This window comes from Haplochromis burtoni, unplaced genomic scaffold, assembly GCF_018398535.1.
Source record: "Haplochromis burtoni strain Fernald_Lab_line unplaced genomic scaffold, NCSU_Asbu1 Contig_266, whole genome shotgun sequence".
Lineage (NCBI taxonomy): Eukaryota > Metazoa > Chordata > Actinopteri > Cichliformes > Cichlidae > Haplochromis > Haplochromis burtoni.
Window position 1 is genome coordinate 380,867 of NW_024582627.1, and position 19,698 is coordinate 400,564.

General features: G+C 42.8%; 1 protein-coding gene across 4 annotated transcripts; it reads right to left on the reverse strand.

Moving 5' to 3' along the window:
* Nucleotides 1-5,817: 5,817 nt before the first annotated feature.
* On the reverse strand, nucleotides 5,818-19,553 carry ccdc18 (coiled-coil domain containing 18). 4 transcript variants are annotated; one of them, XM_014339113.2, is made up of 25 exons: nucleotides 19,093-19,553; nucleotides 18,875-18,966; nucleotides 18,335-18,471; nucleotides 17,973-18,079; nucleotides 17,080-17,208; nucleotides 16,786-16,882; nucleotides 16,568-16,689; nucleotides 16,133-16,412; nucleotides 15,879-15,966; nucleotides 15,202-15,419; nucleotides 14,818-14,928; nucleotides 14,597-14,728; nucleotides 14,306-14,440; nucleotides 14,077-14,154; nucleotides 13,847-13,963; nucleotides 13,585-13,752; nucleotides 13,057-13,199; nucleotides 12,502-12,665; nucleotides 12,180-12,393; nucleotides 11,953-12,052; nucleotides 11,703-11,840; nucleotides 9,579-9,707; nucleotides 8,906-9,043; nucleotides 7,637-8,080; nucleotides 5,819-7,542 (listed from the first exon to the last, which is right to left on the reverse strand). In XM_014339113.2, the coding sequence occupies exons 3-25, from the start codon at nucleotides 18,467-18,469 to the stop codon at nucleotides 6,790-6,792; spliced, it is 4,140 nt and encodes a 1,379-aa protein (XP_014194599.1). In that variant the 5' UTR covers nucleotides 18,470-18,471; nucleotides 18,875-18,966; nucleotides 19,093-19,553; the 3' UTR covers nucleotides 5,819-6,789. The 4 variants fall into 4 exon arrangements, with proteins under 4 accessions (XP_042083464.1, XP_014194599.1, XP_042083466.1 ...); XM_042227530.1 differs by having other exon boundaries at nucleotides 5,818-7,542; nucleotides 18,848-19,553; XM_042227532.1 differs by having other exon boundaries at nucleotides 18,335-18,966.
* Nucleotides 19,554-19,698: the final 145 nt, after the last annotated feature.

A 19,698-nucleotide genomic window follows, 5' to 3' on the forward strand; every position in this document is an offset into this window, starting at 1 on the left:
ACTCGAGCGTGATACTTTGGTGTCACGGTTCGATATTTTTTCGATACAAAAAAAATGTTCATGCCTTTTTAATTTGTCATTTATTAAAATTATAAATATATATTTTAACTCAAAAGTACAGTTTTTAAATTTAATGTTGCTGAAACAAAAGTAATTAAAAAAATAAAATATCTCAGGGCTCTCAAAATTTCAAAATCCCTGGTAGCCCTTCGGGCAGGACTCTTCAGTTTTTGGTAGCCCAAAATAAATTTAAGTAGCCCGAATAAAAAAAGAGAGCAATTTTTTGATTGATGTTTTGTTTCCTTTACAATATTATACATTAAAGTATAATATTGTAAAGGAAACAAAACATTAATCAAAAAATTGTTGAAAAACAAATTACAACATTGTATAAAAATTACAATCATCAACTCAAATACTTGGTTCTAATTGAACAGAAATTTCTATGAACTTGTAAGAACTGTGTAGGACATGAATCAGTCTGTGTCAGATCCTGAATTTGAAATTTCCACTGAAGTCACGGGTAAGAGACAAGTGGAACCAAGATCTAGGCCATTTGCTTTTTGAAGTTTGCAAAGACTGCTAAATTTTGCCAGTGGTAGTTCACTCTTTGCAACATAGTACGCTGTTCTAAACAGATTTTTCAGGTTTATTTTTAGTATGTTATTTGCAATTGGTGTTTGTTCTGGGAAAGATATTGCAGACTGAGCAATAATGCATTTCTTGCATTTCTCATGGGTTCTAATGGGGGCCTTTCTTAAAATGACTGGTCCCAGTAACAAAGGCGCTTGTCGACTCAGAAATCGAGAGAAAACCAACAACACACCCGGCAGAACATTATGTTATTTACACGGGTGCACATAAGTGGTCCGCATGTGCGCATTCGCTGTCAAAATAAAAGACGCGCACCAGATAAGAAGTTGCAACGCGCGTTTGCGTCCATATAAAAAGCACTGTTTTTGTCCGCTAGAGTGGGATTTTCACGGCACATTCCGCACCACATCTCTGTGCGTTCATCATTTGTTTGAAGCCAGCTCACCTCCTGCAACCACTTTTCCGAGAATACGCGCTTCTTTTGTGGTTCGGACTCCTTCTGACATTTGTTTGGAGGTGGAGGAACACCAAAGTAATTGCTTAAAGGAGCTTCTTCGACATCTTTAAGAGTTCTAAACAAATGTCTGTCCTCCTCCAGAAAATCTTATGTATGCAAACACGCGTTGCAACTTCATATCTTGTGCGCGTTTTTTTTATTTATTTTGACCTGCGACCCTTATGTGCAGCCCTGGTTATTTAGCTCGTCATATTGCAGCCACAGAAATTATTTTGTCCATGAAACCATAAAGCTGCACTTTCTTTTTGCCTTATAGTCTGATTTGTCATAACTTCTTCCGTTTTGTGGTAAGCTTTTCTTTGGCTGTCACTTCTTCACCCTGACCTGTCTTATTTGGCTCAGCAGAACTAAAATATAATCCTGCTGCTTTTACACACACACCACATAAGCTCAGCGATCTCCGGACAACACACACCACACACACACAACAATGCAGCACACACAGACACACGACACACACACACACACACACACACTACACACTTACACACACACACATAACGCTCAGCGATTCTCTGCGCGATCAACCTCTCAATGTTTAAGCTTGCTGCGGGAGATTTCACTTGTCATGTTTGCATAGTAAGCTAACGATTGATAAGACGATGTCAGAGGAATTGGTGCGCAAATTATCATCACTCACCAATCAGTGCTGTCGCTCTCTATACACAGTTCGCGATTGCAAAGTGAAAGCAAAAAACAAGCGCAAATTCAAACGCGATTTCAATATGTCACATATTGACAGTGGCTCACCGATGCCAATGACATAATTACCCAGCTACATTTCCGAAAGAATGCAAAAGCATTGACATATATTTTTCCTTCCTACAATAGCCCGACGGGCAGGGCAGAGATAGATTTTGGTAGCCCGACTGGAAAAATCGCTAGCCCGGGACGTCGGGCTAGCGATTTGCAGCCCTGTATCTGATTGAGGAATCACTCATCTTTGGAAAAGAGAGTTTATTACAGAGAAATGGCTCTTTCCAAAATAAAAGCTATACTATACGCTTCTTCTGGGCTATATTCTCAGCAGCATATTGTAGCGGGTCAGGGCTGTTCGGGGTTCTGTTTGTACAGTTATGTTTTGTTTATGTTGCCATAGTGACGGGTGACGCCCTCTCGCTGCGACGGTGTGTCCTTCCGGGGTCAGAGGGCGCCCTGTGTGTTGTTGTTGTTGCTGTGCGGTTGCCGCGCTGAGCAGTTAGCTAGCGGCAGTGTTCTTCTGCAGATGTCAATAAACGGCTGTGCTCCCTGGCTAGCTCACGGGAAGCAAGACCAAACGACACCTCCGTCTCCTCGTTGTCTGAGCTCGCCACATTGGTGTCAGAAGTGGGATGATGGTGGCACCCCATGTTCTGACCCGAGTGACTTTCCCCCGCCGGTCGTGACCGGCCGGTGCGCCAAAAGAAGGCACCTGGACATTTGCAGGACTTTGTGTGGGGTAATGGGGTCGTCGGGGACGACTGACCCCTTAGGTGGGGGCTATGTAGCGGGTCAGGGCTGTTCGGGGTTCTGTTTGTACAGTTATGTTTTGTTTATGTTGCCATAGTGACGGGTGACGCCCTCTCGCTGCGACGGTGTGTCCTTCCGGGGTCAGTGTGTTGTTGTTGTTGCTGTGCTGTTGCCGCGCTGAGCAGTTAGCTAGCGGCAGTGTTCTTCTGCAGATGTCAATAAACGGCTGTGCTCCCTGGCTAGCTCACGGGAAGCAAGACCAAACGACACCTCCGTCTCCTCCTTGTCTAGAGCTCGCCACATTGGTGTCAGAAGTGGGATGATGGTGGCACCCCATGTTCTGACCCGAGTGACTTTTCCCCCGCCGGTCGTGACCGGCCGGTGCGCCAAAAGAAGGCACCTGGACATTTGCAGGACTTTGTGTGGGGTAATGGGGTCGTCGGGGACGACTGACCCCTTAGGTGGGGGCTATGTAGCGGGTCAGGGCTGTTCGGGGTTCTGTTTGTACAGTTATGTTTTGTTTATGTTGCCATAGTGACGGGTGACGCCCTCTCGCTGCGACGGTGTGTCCTTCCGGGGTCAGAGGGCGCCCTGTGTGTTGTTGTTGTTGCTGTGCGGTTGCCGCGCTGAGCAGTTAGCTAGCGGCAGTGTTCTTCTGCAGATGTCAATAAACGGCTGTGCTCCCTGGCTAGCTCACGGGAAGCAAGACCAAACGACACCTCCGTCTCCATCCTTGTCTGAGCTCGCCACAATATTAAACATATCAGGTCCCCATAAGGAGAATCATGTGCTAACGGCTGTCTAAATGACTCGGGTAAAGTTTGTAGCATGCATGCTTGTTGTTTTTGTCTGCTTCCACTTGTCTTTGCACTAGGATGATGTCGGTGTAAATGCAGTCATATTCGTTGTGTTCCCACTAGTGCTGTCAGCGTTAATCTCGTTGAAATGACGTTAACGCCACAACACGGCAAATCTCCGTTAATCGAGCTACCCCTGATCGCCCCAAGGTGGGGCTAGACGGCCAACACGTTAACGAGCTAACTGCGCTAACACACTAGTTCCCACCCATGTAATTGAGCATTGCGTGGCACATCCAACATACTGTTTTACTTTAGTCCATGACGTGCTTACCTTCAGGGTCATACGTCACATGAAAACCAAAATAATTCCAAACGCCAGATCTGAATGAGGGTGGGAGAGGTTCAATTTGCCATGTTGCAAGGAGAGCTTAACTTCTGTCTCGCTAGCTTGCCCTGCGCTCTTCCTTCTGACGATGCTGTCTGTGTTGAGCGCTCAGTGGATCTGCGCTCGACAGTGCAGCCTAGGCGGAGTAGTCGAACGCAGATTCACTGAGCGCTCAACACAGACAGCATCGTCAGAAGGAAAGTTGATAAAATAAATTACAAATTTTGTATTGTTCGATACATATGCGTACCGAACCGAAAGCACTGTATCGAACGGTTCAATATCGATACGAGTATCGTTGCACCCTTACTGACTCCTACAAACATTTGTGGGACACTCTCAGGAGCTCAGTTAATTACAGCGTGGTACCATGATAGGATGCCACCTGTGCAACAAGTGCAGTCATGAAATTTCCCCATACTAGATATTCCACAGTCAGCTGTTAATGATATTATAACAAAGTGAAAGTCACTGGGAATGACAGCTACCCAGCCTCAAATTGGTAGTTCAAGTGAAATCACAGAACAGGGCCAGCACAGAGGTCACCATCTTTCACTAATTAATCGCTACAGACCTCGAAAGCACAAGAACAGAGTGTAGTGAGCTTCATGGAATGAGTTTCGATGGTCGAGAAGCTTCATCTACGCCTTACATCGCCGAGCACAATGCAAAGTGTTGCAGAGGTGTAAAGCACGCTGCCACTGGACTCCAGAGCAGTGGAGACGTGCTCTGTGAAGTGATGAATTAACTCATCTGATGGATGAGTCCGGGTTTGTCGGTTACCAGGGAAACGGTCCTTGTCAGGCTGCATTGTGCCAAGTGTAAAGTTTGGTGGAGGGGGGATTATAGTGTAGGGATGTTTTTCAGGAGTTGGGGTCAGGCCCTTAGTTCCAGTGGAAGGAACTGGTTCAGCATACCAAGACATTTTGGACATTTTCATGTTCCCAACGCTTCCCAGGGGAGTTCAAACTATTATAGTTGCAAAGATTGAGCTGACGTCATATTAAACCCTATGTCAAATTCATACACATGTGAAAGCAGACAAGTGAATATTTTTGGTAATAAATTGTGTATGATATTTTGAACATTTGTTAGAAAATGTGTATAGATGTGAGAAAATAACAGTTTTGTTTGAAAGCTTTAAAGAACACCACGCTGTATGAAGAACACTTTCTTGGGGCCAACTGCAGATTTTGTGCAATTTTGCATCAACGCAATACAACTCCAAAGAAAATTGTATTTAAAAAACAAAACAAAACTGAATGTAATGATTTACAAATCTTGTTAACCCATATTTTATTCATAACAAAACTATATCAATAGCACTGAGACATGTTAATGTTTCAGGAAAAATACTCGCTCATTTTGAATTTGGTTGCAGCACCACATCTTTAAAGCAAGTTGATACAGCTCAACAAAAGACTGGAAAAGTAAGTAGTAGGAGACAACGTTCAGATCAGGCATGCCGTTCCTCCCAATCACGCCCCTCCACGACCAGTGTTGAAGACTGCCAGGTGGAGCACCCTCCAGCACCCCATGCTGTGACTCCAAGAAGGCTGGGCACTCTGAACTGTCATTTATGTGAATGTGATTTGCATTGAAAACATAAATAAAAGCATAAACTCAAAATGGGTGCTACAGAAAGCATGAAGAATAATAAGTATGATAAGTAACCATAAGCATGAGAAATTCAGAATCTAAATCAGTGGAGCACACACCTAGTGTTCATTAAACATACCACACAGCAACAAACACTCCCAGAAAATAATTGACAACCCAGTTTCTAAGAATCACTTGTCAATGCAGATTTCCATGAATGCAACCGTCAAACAATGCGACAGTGCAGGCAGAAAATTAAACCGTAATGCAGAAACAGTGTGTGGAAAAAGTAAGCACACGCTTACTGCTTCTACAGGAATTAAGAGGACAAGTAGCAGCTAGGTGCTGCTAATCCAATGCACTTGATTAACGTTATATAGCAACGTTATATGTTAAAGTACAGTTAGAAAAAGACTGAACAAAAATGGCTTGTTTGGAAGATTTGCCAGGAACCGAACCGTGAATTTTGTGTATCGTTGCACCCCTAGGAGTCAGCATGCATGGGGGCTGAATTTTATATACCTGAATTCAGCGATTTTGATTGTAAATTGGTAAAAGCTGATCCCAAAACTCAATGAAGGCTGATCGTTGCTCCAGTTTGTGTTACGTAACCACAGAAGTGCAAAAGGCAGTTTAACCAGCTTGAGCCCCACCCCCGCTCAAATCAGTCTGAGCCAGAAATTGTTCTCTTCTGGACACAAAACAAGCAGTTGCTCTGGTAACATGACCCCACAGTCACCAACTACATGGGAATAAGCAAACAAAACCATCTCTCAGAAGAATAACTGAGAATCACAAAGTGTTTTATATAAAACTCTTTAATTAAATTAGCTTATTTAAGAACACATAAATATTGGTTATAATAAAAAAGCACATGAAACAAGAATGCTACAATTTGGAATAAAACATCACAGTCTGCTATAGTAGTGTTCATCTTAATAATAATGTTGATGAATGCAGAAACCTATTTAAACAACAGAAATGCAAAACGACTCTCCTCCTCTCGGACGTCCCTCTAAAAACAAAAATTAACATCCATCATTAGCACCTTCTCTCTATAAAGCCTCCTTCAGTGTCTATGTTTCATGACCTTTGATGACCTGTTAGTAATAGTGATGTTGTCCTGAATAAAATGTAATTTCCTGTAACAGAGCAGATAATTCAGGGACACAGGTTTCATTTCATCACGGCTTTTCAGTGGTCTTTGGTCGCTTGGTAAAAAGTGTGATGTGAACCAATCAGGACTCAGTGACATTTAAATTTAAATGTGACGACAGCTGGGAGGCCGTTTGTTTTTGCTGCCCGCACCACCCCTCGAACCCATCGAGCAAAACCGAGCAAATGATGCAAAAAAAGAAGTGAAATTTTGCAGGAACTGTGCATGTTGGTGAGTGTAAATGACCAACTAACTCACCGTTAAATGAGTGTTTTAACCTGAGGCGGTGTCATGTATGTGGTAGGTTTATGGATCTCCATAAAGAAGGATCTTCCTGCATGGCCAGTGTCTGATTGACAAACTTCAGCATGCCTGTCAGTGAACTCATATCAGCCTGTTCCTCCTGACCCACCAGAGTGCTCACAGACTCCCTCCTCGAATCACTGAGCAGCTTGCCTTCATCCCTCTCCATCACGATGCCTTCCACGTCTGGATTTCTGTCACTTTCTCTGTCCACCATGTAAGTAAGTGGGTTGAAGGAGTTATCAGAGATTACTGTGGCATCTGAGGCACTGAGGCCCTGCCAGCTGTGGTCCACTGTGTCTGGTAAAGAGGAAATTGAGTGTGACAAAGACTCCCATGGTTGCTTACTCAAAGCCTCTCTCAGTGTGGCTTTTACACTCTCAGGGAGGTCCAAGGAGGAGTCAATACTGCTGCTCTGCAGCCAGTCACACGTTTGTCGGCTCTCCGAGAGATGAAGAGCCGAGGTGGGTTTAAGGTTTGAGCGAGCAGAGGGTGATAAACACGTCTGCGCATGTGTTGGGGAGCTTAGGTGTGTGGAATGGGCATGAGGAGGAGAGCTGATAGTCATCTGAAGCTTTTTGGGGGAGGATGCAGGGGAAGGAGCAGAGAGGCAGAGCTGGGGAGAGTCTGTGACTTTGTGCGGAGAAGAGAGAGACGCGCTGTGATTGTACAGATGTTGTCGGTCTGCAGCTCGTCCCAAACTGGAGATCCTGGCCTGGAGACGAGCCACCTCAGACTCCTGCCAGAACAGGGGAACATTAGCTTAAAAAACAAACTATCATAAAGAACTTACAACATGCAACTTTCATTATGCTGACTAAAGAAAGCTCTACCTTGATGAGGAGGGAATCACTGGAGGTCTCCACGGACTTCTCGGAGGCATGGAGCTGACTCTGGAGCTGGGCAGCCTCGACTCGGGTTTGATTTAGCACAGCAGTGAGATGCTCCAGCTGTGCCTGCAGACGACTGTTCTGGGCTCTAGTTTGCTCGTAAAGAGTCCTGCTCTGTTCCAGCTGAGTCTGGCTCTGAAGGAGCTGTGTCTGGCTCTGGTCTAACTGTGATTGGAGGTGAGTAGCTCGCTTCCAGGCGTGCTCAAGCTCCGTCTTAGTTTGGTCCAGCTGGGCTTTGGTCTGATCAAAGCGGACGCTGACTTCTTCGAGCTGGGTCTGGCTCTGCTGAAGTTTAACAGTGAGCTGTTCCTGGGAGGAGCGCATTGTGGAGGAGATCTGCTCCAAGACTTTGAGGAGCTGGCCTCGAGTCTCCTGAAGAGACTCCAGCTGGGAACAGAGGGAAAACAGACGCGTGAGAAAAGTGCTGCTTTTTTTTTTTCCAATGACAGAAAGTTTAAAATAAATTAGTTAAATGGAACCTGATATATGAAATATAAATATGAGCATTATTGTTTGACTGCTTCATGATGTGGTTTTGATGTGTTCTAATAAACTCACACTAAACGTTGCAAAAAGACAAAGAAGCAAAACCAACATGTTCTCAGCTATGCGTAACAGAGATGAAGTAACATGAGAAAAGATACTATAAAATAAGGAAATCATATGGCGTCACTGACGTGTAAAAGTCAAATATAAATAAAAAAGAGGAAAACAAATCAGACTGAAACAGGAACAATATTTAGGACTACAGAACATGAAAAACCACAAAGGCTTAAACACATACTGAGTCACGGACAGGAAGCTGACAGAAATAGTGCTGACCAAGAAGTTTGGGCTCTATTAGGATAAATCCACAATAAGTGTCGGAAATTTACTTCTCGACTCTCTGGAAAACTGAAGGGGTAGATAAAATCCAAATGTCACACAGATTATTTTAGAGGCCAAAATAATAGATTGGGCTTCGTGTCACATAAATTAAATTAAGTACATTTCATGGAATTCAAGATTTATTATTTAAGTTATTAGTTTTTTATCTTTGGTGCAAACACATCAGGTGCACCATCAAGTGTTGTGGACCCTGAGTTAAATTAAAATCAGCAGATCTAAGGCTAACTCTACACGGCACACAACGTTGAGGTTTCCCATTAGAACAGTCTACAGTTAGTTTACTGTTAACAGAGCAGTCTGTCACCAGTCTTGAGACAACAGTACCTCTTTGCTATGCTGCTCCCTCTCCAGCTCCAGCTCCTGCTCTAAGCCGGTGACCATGCCCTGAAGCCTGGCCTCCGACTGCAGCCAGCGCGCCTCCTTCAGAGTCAGCTCCTCCTCTACGGCACACAGCTGGGCCTCCTGCACACACCCCACAGCCAAATTAATAATAGAAACAGATGTACAACATGAAGAAGAGGGTTTTTCCTGCATAAATATAATTTGGTCTGCCACCGAAGGAAAATCAGTGGCCTTTAATTCAGTCACTCATGAACTCCAGCATACTTTATAAATAGCAAGAAAGAAGAGGAAAACAAGTAGACCTCTGTTAAGTATGGTATATTGATTTTAACAGAAGTTAAGGCAGGAGGCCTTAAGACCCCTGTTGTTTAATGCAAACCAATCATGCTTCATTCCCTAAAGGCCGATTCTGCACCAGGAGAAATCCTGTAATGTCATTAATTGCTTAATGAATGTCACTGATGCTTCCTGCTGATAGCAGTGAACACACTGAGCATGAGCATCAAGATTGCTCAGTGGCAGACCAGCGAGCTGCTCTCAGGTCTCACTAAGTGACAGTTTGAACACCCCCACCCAGCATTACCTTACACAGGGACATGCAGGCAAAGCTAATGGATCTAATATGATCAAGAAACAAACAGTGTTTTGACGATACCGTCTCTTTGGTCTGCAGCTTGGCGGCATCCAGCTCTCTGCTCAGACCCTCACAGTGACCCTGAGTTTCTTCAAGCTCTTTGAGAACTTTCTGAAGTTTCTGCTGACATGCAAACAGCTCCTGAGACTCCTGACAACACAAACACACACATATGCAAAAAGACAAAGTTGTGGTCAAAAGTTTACATGCACTCATCATTGGCATGAATGTCGAATGACTGTACAGGGCTCTGGACTAACTTTTTGCCACGGTTGCACTGGTGCGCACCAGCACAAAACTTAAGTGCACCCAAATTTTTCAACCACATTGCTTAACAGCTGTACAGCAGACATTCTTTAATAACTTTAAAAATAAAAAGTAAGCACACAAGTTTGAATTTTTTGTGGATTTTCTTTGATCCAAATTAGGTCAAAAGTATAAATACAGACTCAAATATATACTTTCATCCCCATTATTATGTGGTTAAATGCCCCCATGTTGCACTTTGACCAGACACTCTTGGCAGTAACCAGCAAGCTTCTGGCATAATACTGGGTGAATATTTAACAACGCTTTTGGGCAAAATTGGCAGAGTTCATTGAAATTGAGGTTGGTTTCTTGGCACTGATCCAGCCTTTAAATATTGTCCACAACCTTTTCTAACAGGTTTTAGTTTGGGGGATGGGGAAGGCAAGCTCAATGCTAGCCCACTTTATCCATTTCAAAACCAGTTTTGATCTCAGTTTGGTGTAATTGTCCTGTTGAGACATCCTGTTTTGTCCAAGTTTCATCTGTCTAGCTGCTGATTTGAGGTTAAGTTGAAGAACTTAGAGGTAGTCCTCCTTCTTCATTATTTCATTCACTTTGAGCAATGAACCAGTAGCACAGGTGGAAAACAGCTCCACAGCATGATACTACCACCACCATGCTTGAGAGATGGTACAGTGTTCTTAACTCCAAGTTTACTCCTCCAAACATACTTCTTATCATTGTGGTCTCAATCTCTGTTTCTTCTGACTAGAAGGTATTTGACTCGTCTATGTGGGCAGCTGCAAATTTCAGTCGGGCTTGAAGGTGTGATGCTGAAGTTCCAGCAGTTTCCAGTTCATAGTAGGCATCAGCCTTGGTGGTTCCTGGGTTGTTCCTGAACATCCAAACCAAATTCCTCTCATCTGAGAGTGATGGTTTTCGGTCTTCTTCCAGACCTTGACAAGTTTGAATAACTTATATTTACCTCCAATTGTTTGAACTGAATTAGCAGTTGTGTAGACCTTCTTAACTTGTGCAAATCTACAATACTCCTTCTTAGATCTTCTCTGATTTACAATCCAATGAGTCCTGTCACACAAATCCATTTTATGCTGGACAAGAGAAACTAGCAGAGGTCAATCATGATCACTAATGAGAAGGTAAGCCTTTGTTAAGTTCAAAGACAGGAACCACTTATTAAATGTTTTAGTGAGTCTATGTATTTATTTGAGCCTGTGTGTATACTTTTGACCTTGTGTGGATTAGAGAAAATGAAAAATAAACTGAAACCTGTGCACCCGATTTTGTTCTTTGAAGTCATTAAAGATGTATGTTGTATGATCACTCCGTCCTGGAACCAGAGCAGTTCAAAAAAATCATTAAAATCCCCAAATTACCATGACTAGTGTATGTAAACTGTACATCAGCACAGTGTGTTATCTAAATCATACCAATCATGAGTTCATTTTCTAACTCTATAACTGACTCTAAACTAGATCTGTACATCTCTTCAGAGCAGCTGCTTCTGTTTACCCAGACTACAGCATGGAAATTAGATTTATGAAGTAACAACACAAGATAAATGCAAACATAAGGTACGCAAACATTCGTGGAACTGACTGTGTTTGATTAACATCTCATATTAAAGCTGCTCCATATCCAAATATCCTACAGTTTAATCTAGCTGCAAACAAGTTGATGAAATATGTAGCACAAAAAGACTGAACGATGCAAAAAGGGACGTAAACATCGTTCTGTTTTTTGTTTTCTTAGTGAGAAGAAGCACACAAAACATTGTCAGTTCATTCATTCTATTTTCCCATTCTTCTAATGCCGGTCCAACTGAAAAATATCCCTCAAGGCAAACCCAGTGACACACTTGCTCTGAGCTCTGACCTTCATGTTTCTGTCAGTGAGCTCCCTCTGTGCGTCCCTCAGCTCTCTCTCTCTGGCTTCCAGGCTCTGCTGCAGAGACTCCACCTTCCTCTCCAGCTCCTGCTTGTGCTCTTTGATGGCCACGTCTAGTTGGCCAAGCTGAACACAACAGGATGTCGAGAAAGAGGAAAATGATGAGTCATGGCAGCAAACTATGGTACGGATTAAATGAACTGTACATCAGCTATGCTTGTGTGCGTCTGGGATGTACCAGCTTTGCTCTCTGTTGGAGCTCCCCCTGTCTTTCCCTCAGGGCGTTGTCCATGTCTAAAACCTCGTGAGTTCTCTCCTCCAGCTCCCTTTGGGTCTCCCTGTAAAGTCATACACACAAATACTTACAGCATAAAAAGACATTATTAAATGTTAAACAGCAAATTATTTTCTCTGGATAAATGCACAAAAAAGATCTCATCTGAGCACATGACGCCATGCTCTCACCTCAGCTGGACAGTCAGTTTTTCCACCGAGGCTTGCCGCTCATCTGAAACCTTTTGGGTTTTCTGTAAAACATCCTTGAGTTCCTGTAGTTGCTTCAGAGTGTCAGCCAACTCGTTCTGCACCATCTGCAGCTGCCCCTCTAAGATTTCGACTTTCTGAGAACAGCTGCGCCGATCTGCCTCACTACAATTAAGCGCCTTCTCCAGATCCATAACTAGGAGGGTGAGAGGTTCGTTAAGTTGTGTTTGTGTTAATGCTCCTAGTATTTAAACAAGATAAAAGAATTCCACAAAACCTATGGAGAAAAACAAACATGTCTTACCAATGTCATTCTTGCTGATGAGTTGGCTCTTTATGTGCTGCAGGCTCTCCTCCATACAGCTGATCTGAGAAGTCTTAACACCGACATCCTTCCTCAGACGCTCCAGCTCTGACTCCTTGGACACTAGCTCCTCCCTGCACTTTTTCACCTCTAATGTGAGATGTCTGCAGACAAAAAAACCCCACAAATAAAAAAAAACAAACCATTATCTTGCAAGAAATTAGGCACACTTGCAGTTTTATAAGATTTAATTCAGCACAGCTGGAAAGATGTCCATGTCTTGGGAGTAGGAGACCCTCCAGAATTTTTAGAATCTAAACTGGCTCAGCAAATATTTCTTTCGATTCAAACTCTTAAAGTGCTTTTATTTTCTTGCTCCTTTTAAAGTGAGAACTATAATGAAACTTTAACAAACCTCCATACAAACTGCATTAAACAGCTACAAAAGCGAATGACTGTTACGCCCATAATACCAAGCTTTGCATTTTAAAACGCAAACATGGTTCTTATAACTAAAACTAGAGCTATAGTTCCTCTTATTTTAGCTGTGCCCACCTCACAGACTCGGAGAGCCGTTCATTCTGCTGGTTTATCTCCCGCAGCTTCTTCTCCTTCACCTGATTATCTTCCTGTCTCTTGCTTAATTCTTCCTGCAGAGACACTCGGGCTCGTTCCAGCTGCTGCTCCAGACCCGACACCTGCAGGCAGAGAGTACCAACAACAACATACACTTTGATGTGAATTATTGTTATTCCCTATCAATAAAAATAAACAGCAAACTGTTACAGTTTTACAAGCCGTATAAATCAGGAGACGCATCAGAAAAGATACTTAAAAATAAAAGTTATCGATGAAACGTGTCTAAGAAAAGGTCTGAATATTCGGGTACAGTCACTTTTCTGTGTGTTCTGAAGCTGTGTAATCTTTAGCATTTTCCATACATTCAACTAAAAATATGACAATAACTCTAAACGTACCACTTATAAATACAAAGCATAAATTACAATAAAACATGTATGCAAAATGCATTTTTCCCCAAGTTTGCCTTCTAAGTGAGAAGGTTTTTGCTCCGTCTTAGCTCACCTGCCTGTGCAGCTGGCTTTGGCTCTCCTCCAGCTCAGAAACTCGAGCGCTGCTCTCTGTGAGCATGGTCTGCTGCTGCTGGAGAGAAAGCTGCAGCTGCAGGTTCTCCTCACTGGAGCTCTGACAAACCAGAGTGGTGCTGTGAAGCTTCTCCTGCAGAGAGGACACCTAAAAAGCAGGGAAGGAGTGGAGAACATGTGCCTCAGAAGTGGGTTTTGGATGAATTTGCATGAGTTTTCCTGCATTGTTACCAACACTGTACCTTCTCCTTGTTCCTCTCCAGCTCGGTCTCGTAGTTCTTCTTCATCTCTTCTATCTGCTGCAGGTATGAGTTCATCTCTTTTCTGCATGCTGACAGAGACGACTGCAGCTCACACACCTGGTGTAGAAACAGATTGGTAACTGCAGTTGTTGATGTGGTTTGATTCCTGGCTTGTTCTAGAAGTTCATGTCCCGTAAACCAAATCTGTTAGCAGTGTTATTTGTACACACCTTGGCTGCAGAGCGAGCTGCCTGCTCTTTGAAACTCTGGAGAAACTCCTCGTTCTGTCTGACTTCCACCTGCTTCTCCTGAAAACAATATAATTTCAGGTTTTTCATTCATAAACAGCATATGTACTGTGATGCATGTCTATTAAATGGTTCTCCGACTTCTACTGTCTACATGTCTTCTTCTGAAACAGAGGATGCATTTGTGGTCTTATGCTACAAGTGTTCTGACCTGTGTGAGCTGATCTAGAGAGTTCTGCAGCAACAGAGCTGTTCTCTGAGCCTCGTCTCGCTCCCTCTGGAGGGAACTCAACTCCTGCTCCATCTCTGCCACCCGAGGCTGAACCTCTTCCAGAGACAACTGCAGCTGCAGGAGACAGAAAATAATCTTACTACAAGGAATATTACAGTGCAGATTATCTCCATAGTTTCCTCTTCTTTACCCTTTGGTTGCAGCACATTTAATATTACGCAGTATGATTAAATTCATAATACAGAGGTAAAAGACAAAGCTGTAGATCACCATTTGTATTCTTTGTTGCTGCTCTGTGAATTGGTGAGAATGAGACTGCTGACACTTTTCCAGAGACTGCTGATACTCTCGTTGCTTTTTGGTCAGCAGTGACTGGTAATGCTGGAGGCTGCTGGTCTTCTCCTTTAATCAAAATGAAAAAAGAACCAAAGTGTGACTTGCCGTTGACTTTCTAAAAGTAGAAAAACTACATTTGAATCATAACCGCATACCTGTAATTGAGTCTCCAGCTCAGTGTTTTTCAGTGCAGCCAGACTGTAGGCTGAAGTCTTCTCCTGTAACTGCTTTTCCAGTGCGGCAACTCGTGCCTTCTTCTTCTTTAACTGAGTTCAACAGAGAGAGTTAATCTGTAAGTAACAGTCATGACTTTTGAAACTTGGAACAAAAGCTTATTGATCTATAAAACTCGCTGTACACTTTACAATCTAGTGATTTATTACCTAAAATACTATACTATAAAATACTATACTGTACCCTTTGGTACATTTGGCTTGAGTTGTTCCAATAAAAAAAAATCAGTAAGTAGAAATAATACTGTATGTGCTACACTGCTGTTAGCACTGGTGTGTGTGGAAACATAAGAAAAAGTGTGTTACCTCTTTCTCTGTGTCTGTGGCTTGTTTGAGTTTGTCCAGCAGCTCTGTGTGGAGGCTCTGGTAGTGGGAGGCTCTCTGGGCCATGGAGCTCTGCAGGGAGGAGATTTCCTCCTGGGCCCTGCTCAGACGATCCTGAAGCCGCTCGATCAGGTTGCTCTGTTTCAGCCGCTCAGCTTCCTTTGACTGCAGCACTCGCGTGAGCTGCTGGTAGCCCTCACCTGCCGGGATAAACAGAGAGGACTGCAGTCGATGCATTTTTCTTTTTTCTGTTTTTTTTAGGCATTTTTATGGATAGATATTGGAATTAATTTTTAACTTTACATTCCTTTTAAAACATCAAATCATTAACTAGTTCATAATTTATTCATTATACTTTGTTTTTAGTCACTCCCTTTAAGGGATCCACAGAGGATCGTCTGGCTCCATCTCATCCTAAACCCTAGCATCCTCTCCTCTCTGCATGTCCTCCTTCACTACACCCACAAGCTTTACTCTTTTTATTTTTTAGATTAAATAATTTCAGAGGCTGGTTTTAAACTCTTGCATCTTTAAACTACATACACAAAGTGCAAAGAAATAAACTGTTAGTAATCAACAAATAATTTCCCTTTCAGTTTGAAAAAAAGAAGATGAAGAGTATGTTGCAAGTATGAACTGATTAATCTGATTGAGCCTACCTGGCTTTAGCTTCATCAGGTGTGCAGCTCCCGTATAGTCCACTGGGGGCAACATGCAAGGACTGGCACAGATTTGACCCAAAGTACCCTTTAAGAAGAAAAAAAAAAGTGTGACAACAGTAACCATGTCTTTGTTTTGCACGATCAGCCATAAAGGGCGGCTTGTTTTGAGGAAGCAAATAAAATAATCACGTAGCACAACCTTGATTCAAAAACTGGGTAAGAACACAAACGACACACAGACGTCTCCCCACCTCCCGCAGATGCAGCAGGGCCAGTATGGCCTCCAAGCCGGCCAGCTCTGTCTGGCTTTGCTGAGCCTCTTTCTGGCTCTGGGCAACCTTCTGCTCCTGGCTGTGGGTCACAGCCCGCAGGTCTTCCAGTTCCCTCCGCAAAGAGGCCACATCCCTGCACTCTGCACCTTGCTCCATAAGCTGCCGCTCCAGGTGCGAAGCTTTATGTCCAGCCTCTTCGATTTGGACTTGGAGGCGAGCGGCCGCAGCCTTAAACTGTTTCACCTCCTCCGTCAGCTGACTGCGAGATAGACGAGGAGAAACTATGCAGATTAAACATGCTATGCAAGCACACAGAAATTTCCTTATAAAAGACAAAATCATCCCTTTTATGATTATTAGAAATCCTGCGAGCAATCAAAGAACTACATAACGATGCAGTTAAATTAAAAGTACCTAATTGTCTGTCTGTGTTCTGCCTTCTGTCTCTCCAGCTCAGTGCACTTCATCTCCAGCTCCTCTTTCTCTCGGTCACACTCTATGAGACTTCCTTTTAGTTTGTTTTCACTCTCCATCACCTGAAAGCCACAAACCAAAACATATATTTCTGATGTTAACATGCAAGTAAAACTGTGTTTTTTAGTTTAAATCAATCAATATTTCAATAAACACACCCTTTTAAGCTTAATGGAAATTGTAGCCTTATAATCTTTGAAGGCTTCTTTGAGCTTCTCTGCATTTTCAAGTGCTTGATTCCTCTGTTGCTCTGCCCTGCAAGCCATGGTGTTGCACATGCGTTAGTAAAATACAGTAAATAATTAAACTAAACATAAGAAAATGTGATGCCCAATACAGACAGTCATACAGACAAAACACACTGTACCAGATTGTTTTCTTTTATTTTCACTCATATTTTAAACTGTACTGATTGAAATCATGAGCAGAGCTGAGCCTGGATATAAGCCCACCGTTTTCCTAACGCCGTCTTGTTTTCCAGCTCCTCCCTGAGTGTGCTCAGCTCTTCAGTAAGAGTCGCTACCACAATGTCGCTGTGAGCTGCAGCTTCCTGACAACACTCTGCCCTCAGCTCTGCTGCCCTGGGAAACACAGACAATACAGGTTATGCTATTAATGCCAAAATTAACAACAGTCTGGAAACATCTGGAAACTAAGGAGACCAGCTGGACTTTTGGGAGAGGAATGTTGTCCTGTTTGTTCCCATCTTTGCCTGTTCCAATTTGTTCTAGTTTTCATTTCATGATGCTCCAAATGTCTCCTGAAATATGCAAGGCCTTCCCTTCTAGATGGGAGCATATGTTGCTCTACAACCTGTATATACACCTTTCAGCACTGACGGTGCCTTTGCAGATGTGCAAGCTGTTAATTTCACAGCCTCTGATCCACCTCCAGGCATTCAAAGATGCCTTTTGATGGCTTTACCTGACCACAAACAGTTTTCCACTTTTCGTTAGTCCATTTGATGAAATATTCGCAGTCTCGCAACTTTACATTAAGGAACATTATTCTGAAATTCCTCCACAATTTGTAGATTATGTTTTTGTTTTGTTTTGTTTTTTTTTCAGACTGGTGAACCTCAGCCTCTCTTTTTATGCCCAATCATGTTACACACCTGCTCCCAACTAAACTGATTGTAAACTGTTCCTCCAGATGTTTCTTTTCAGTACCACTTACTTCTCCACCCATTTGTTGCACGCATTCCAAATTTTTTCAGATGTGCTGCTGCCATCAAATTCAAAATGAGCTAATATTTTTCATAAAAATCACTTTAAATGCTTGAGCTATGTTTTTCTATGTTCTGTTAAGAATAAAAACCTTGTGGATATTTCAGTCAATGACATACTTAAGTTCTTTGGCCTGAGCCTCCAGCTCCGCTTCAAGCTGACGAATCTGTTCACTCATGACCACCACATTGTTGTGAACCCCAGCCCTAGGGCCCCTGAGGTAGACCTGCAAAAGAACACAGATAACCCATGTATACACCTTCTGCTAGTTATTACGGGAGACTTGTCATATCATATTTGACATTTCAAGGAAAAAAACACTGAAATCTAACACTAATTTAACACTGTGGCTTGGTCAAATGGAGGTGTTTGGCACGGTTGTAGAGGGATCTGCAGCAGACTAACCCACAGTCTTTAAAGATTTAACAAGCTCCACTTAAAAATAATAATAAAATTAAAAATCACATGTGTAATATCATACCTGAGATTTGGAGGTAGCCATTTCATACTGCATTGCATCCAGGTCACTGATGAGCTGCTCATCCTGCAGAGTCAGACAGGCGTTTTCCTGCCGCACACAGCCAACCTTCTTCCTCAAAGCAGAAATGGACTCCATCTCTACAGAACAAGTGTTGAATGATGATGACAAACAAAGGCATAACACAGGAGTGGATGAGAAACGTTTATTTTTTTTACCCTAGAGCTGCTATGTAACACTAGATCTGCTCATTTTTTTTGAACAACTTACTCAGTTTTACGTGTACAGAAAATATAGACCACTAACCAGCCCACACCTGGGTAGTCACCCTTTATGCAAACAAAACTAGCCCACCAAAATAGTTTCTCTCATTTGAGGGAACAATTACCGAATTCATGGACGTGCATACCTTTATACAGCATGTAACATAGTCCGATGTGACAGGTAATGTGTAAATGATATTCAAACACTTTTTTTCTTAGTGTTTCACTCAGAAATAACTCCATTGCCCTTTACCTTTGACTTGGAGGAGGTTGCACCTACCAGCAACAATCCGTCTCTCAGCCGTCCCACAAGATATTATAACATCAGGCAGCCAGGACTGAACCTGTTCATCACCACGGCCATCTGACTGACTGCAGACCAGCGAGAGGAAACCAAGAGAAGAGGGTGGACGGCTCGAAAACAGAATCATACTACATATTTGCAGGTTTCTGTTACAAAAAACACCAGCTACAGGTTGGGTCTCTGTGATTACTCACCTCAGCTTCTGTGTAGGCTGAGCTCCCTCAAACCGATTAGCTCTTTGATGTCAAACATCAGACTATTACCGGGTGCATATTTAGCTTTCCGGCGCTGAAGCAACATTTACCGCTTGTGTGAACGGTTGAAAAGCTCCAGAAGACCTTTAACTTCATCAGCATGTGGCTATGTTTTAGGTATCCGAGGCTACACCAGAACAACTACGCTCGCTAAATGTAAACAGTGTTGCTCGATGGATCAACAGGTGGCTAACTCCTCAAACTTATCACTGTTTTCACAGCAAAAAGCCACCAAACGACCCACAGGCAGCATTAACCTTTCAACTAAAAATGTACTTTTTATTGTTCTTACGCTATAAAAGCATATCATACGCATTTATCGTTTCTACTGTGACAAATCTTTACACGTTACCCTATGCAGTTGCAATGAAGGAGAAGGTATCCAAAACAGTTTGTAATTCCTAGTCTCCGCCTACAACTAACAACCAACCTTGCTATTGGGTAATACTGAGTTGCCTGTGAATTGATTGGTGAAGAGGGATAGCCGCGAACAACGGCGCGTGTGGTGTGCCAAAAACTGATTTCCAATGTTTCTGTGTATTTTTT

Excerpts from the sequence above, each read along its gene's own strand:
- ccdc18 (XM_042227530.1), bottom strand. The coding sequence starts at position 19,025 with ATGATTCTGTTTTCGAGCCGTCCACCCTCTTCTCTTGGTTTCCTCTCG. Across the intron at positions 17,209-17,972 it reads GCTCAGGCCAAAGAACTTAA|GGCAGCAGAGCTGAGGGCAG; the intron begins GTATGTCATTGA and ends TGTGTTTCCCAG. Across the intron at positions 16,413-16,567 it reads GAACACAGACAGACAATTAG|TCAGCTGACGGAGGAGGTGA; the intron begins GTACTTTTAATT and ends TCTATCTCGCAG.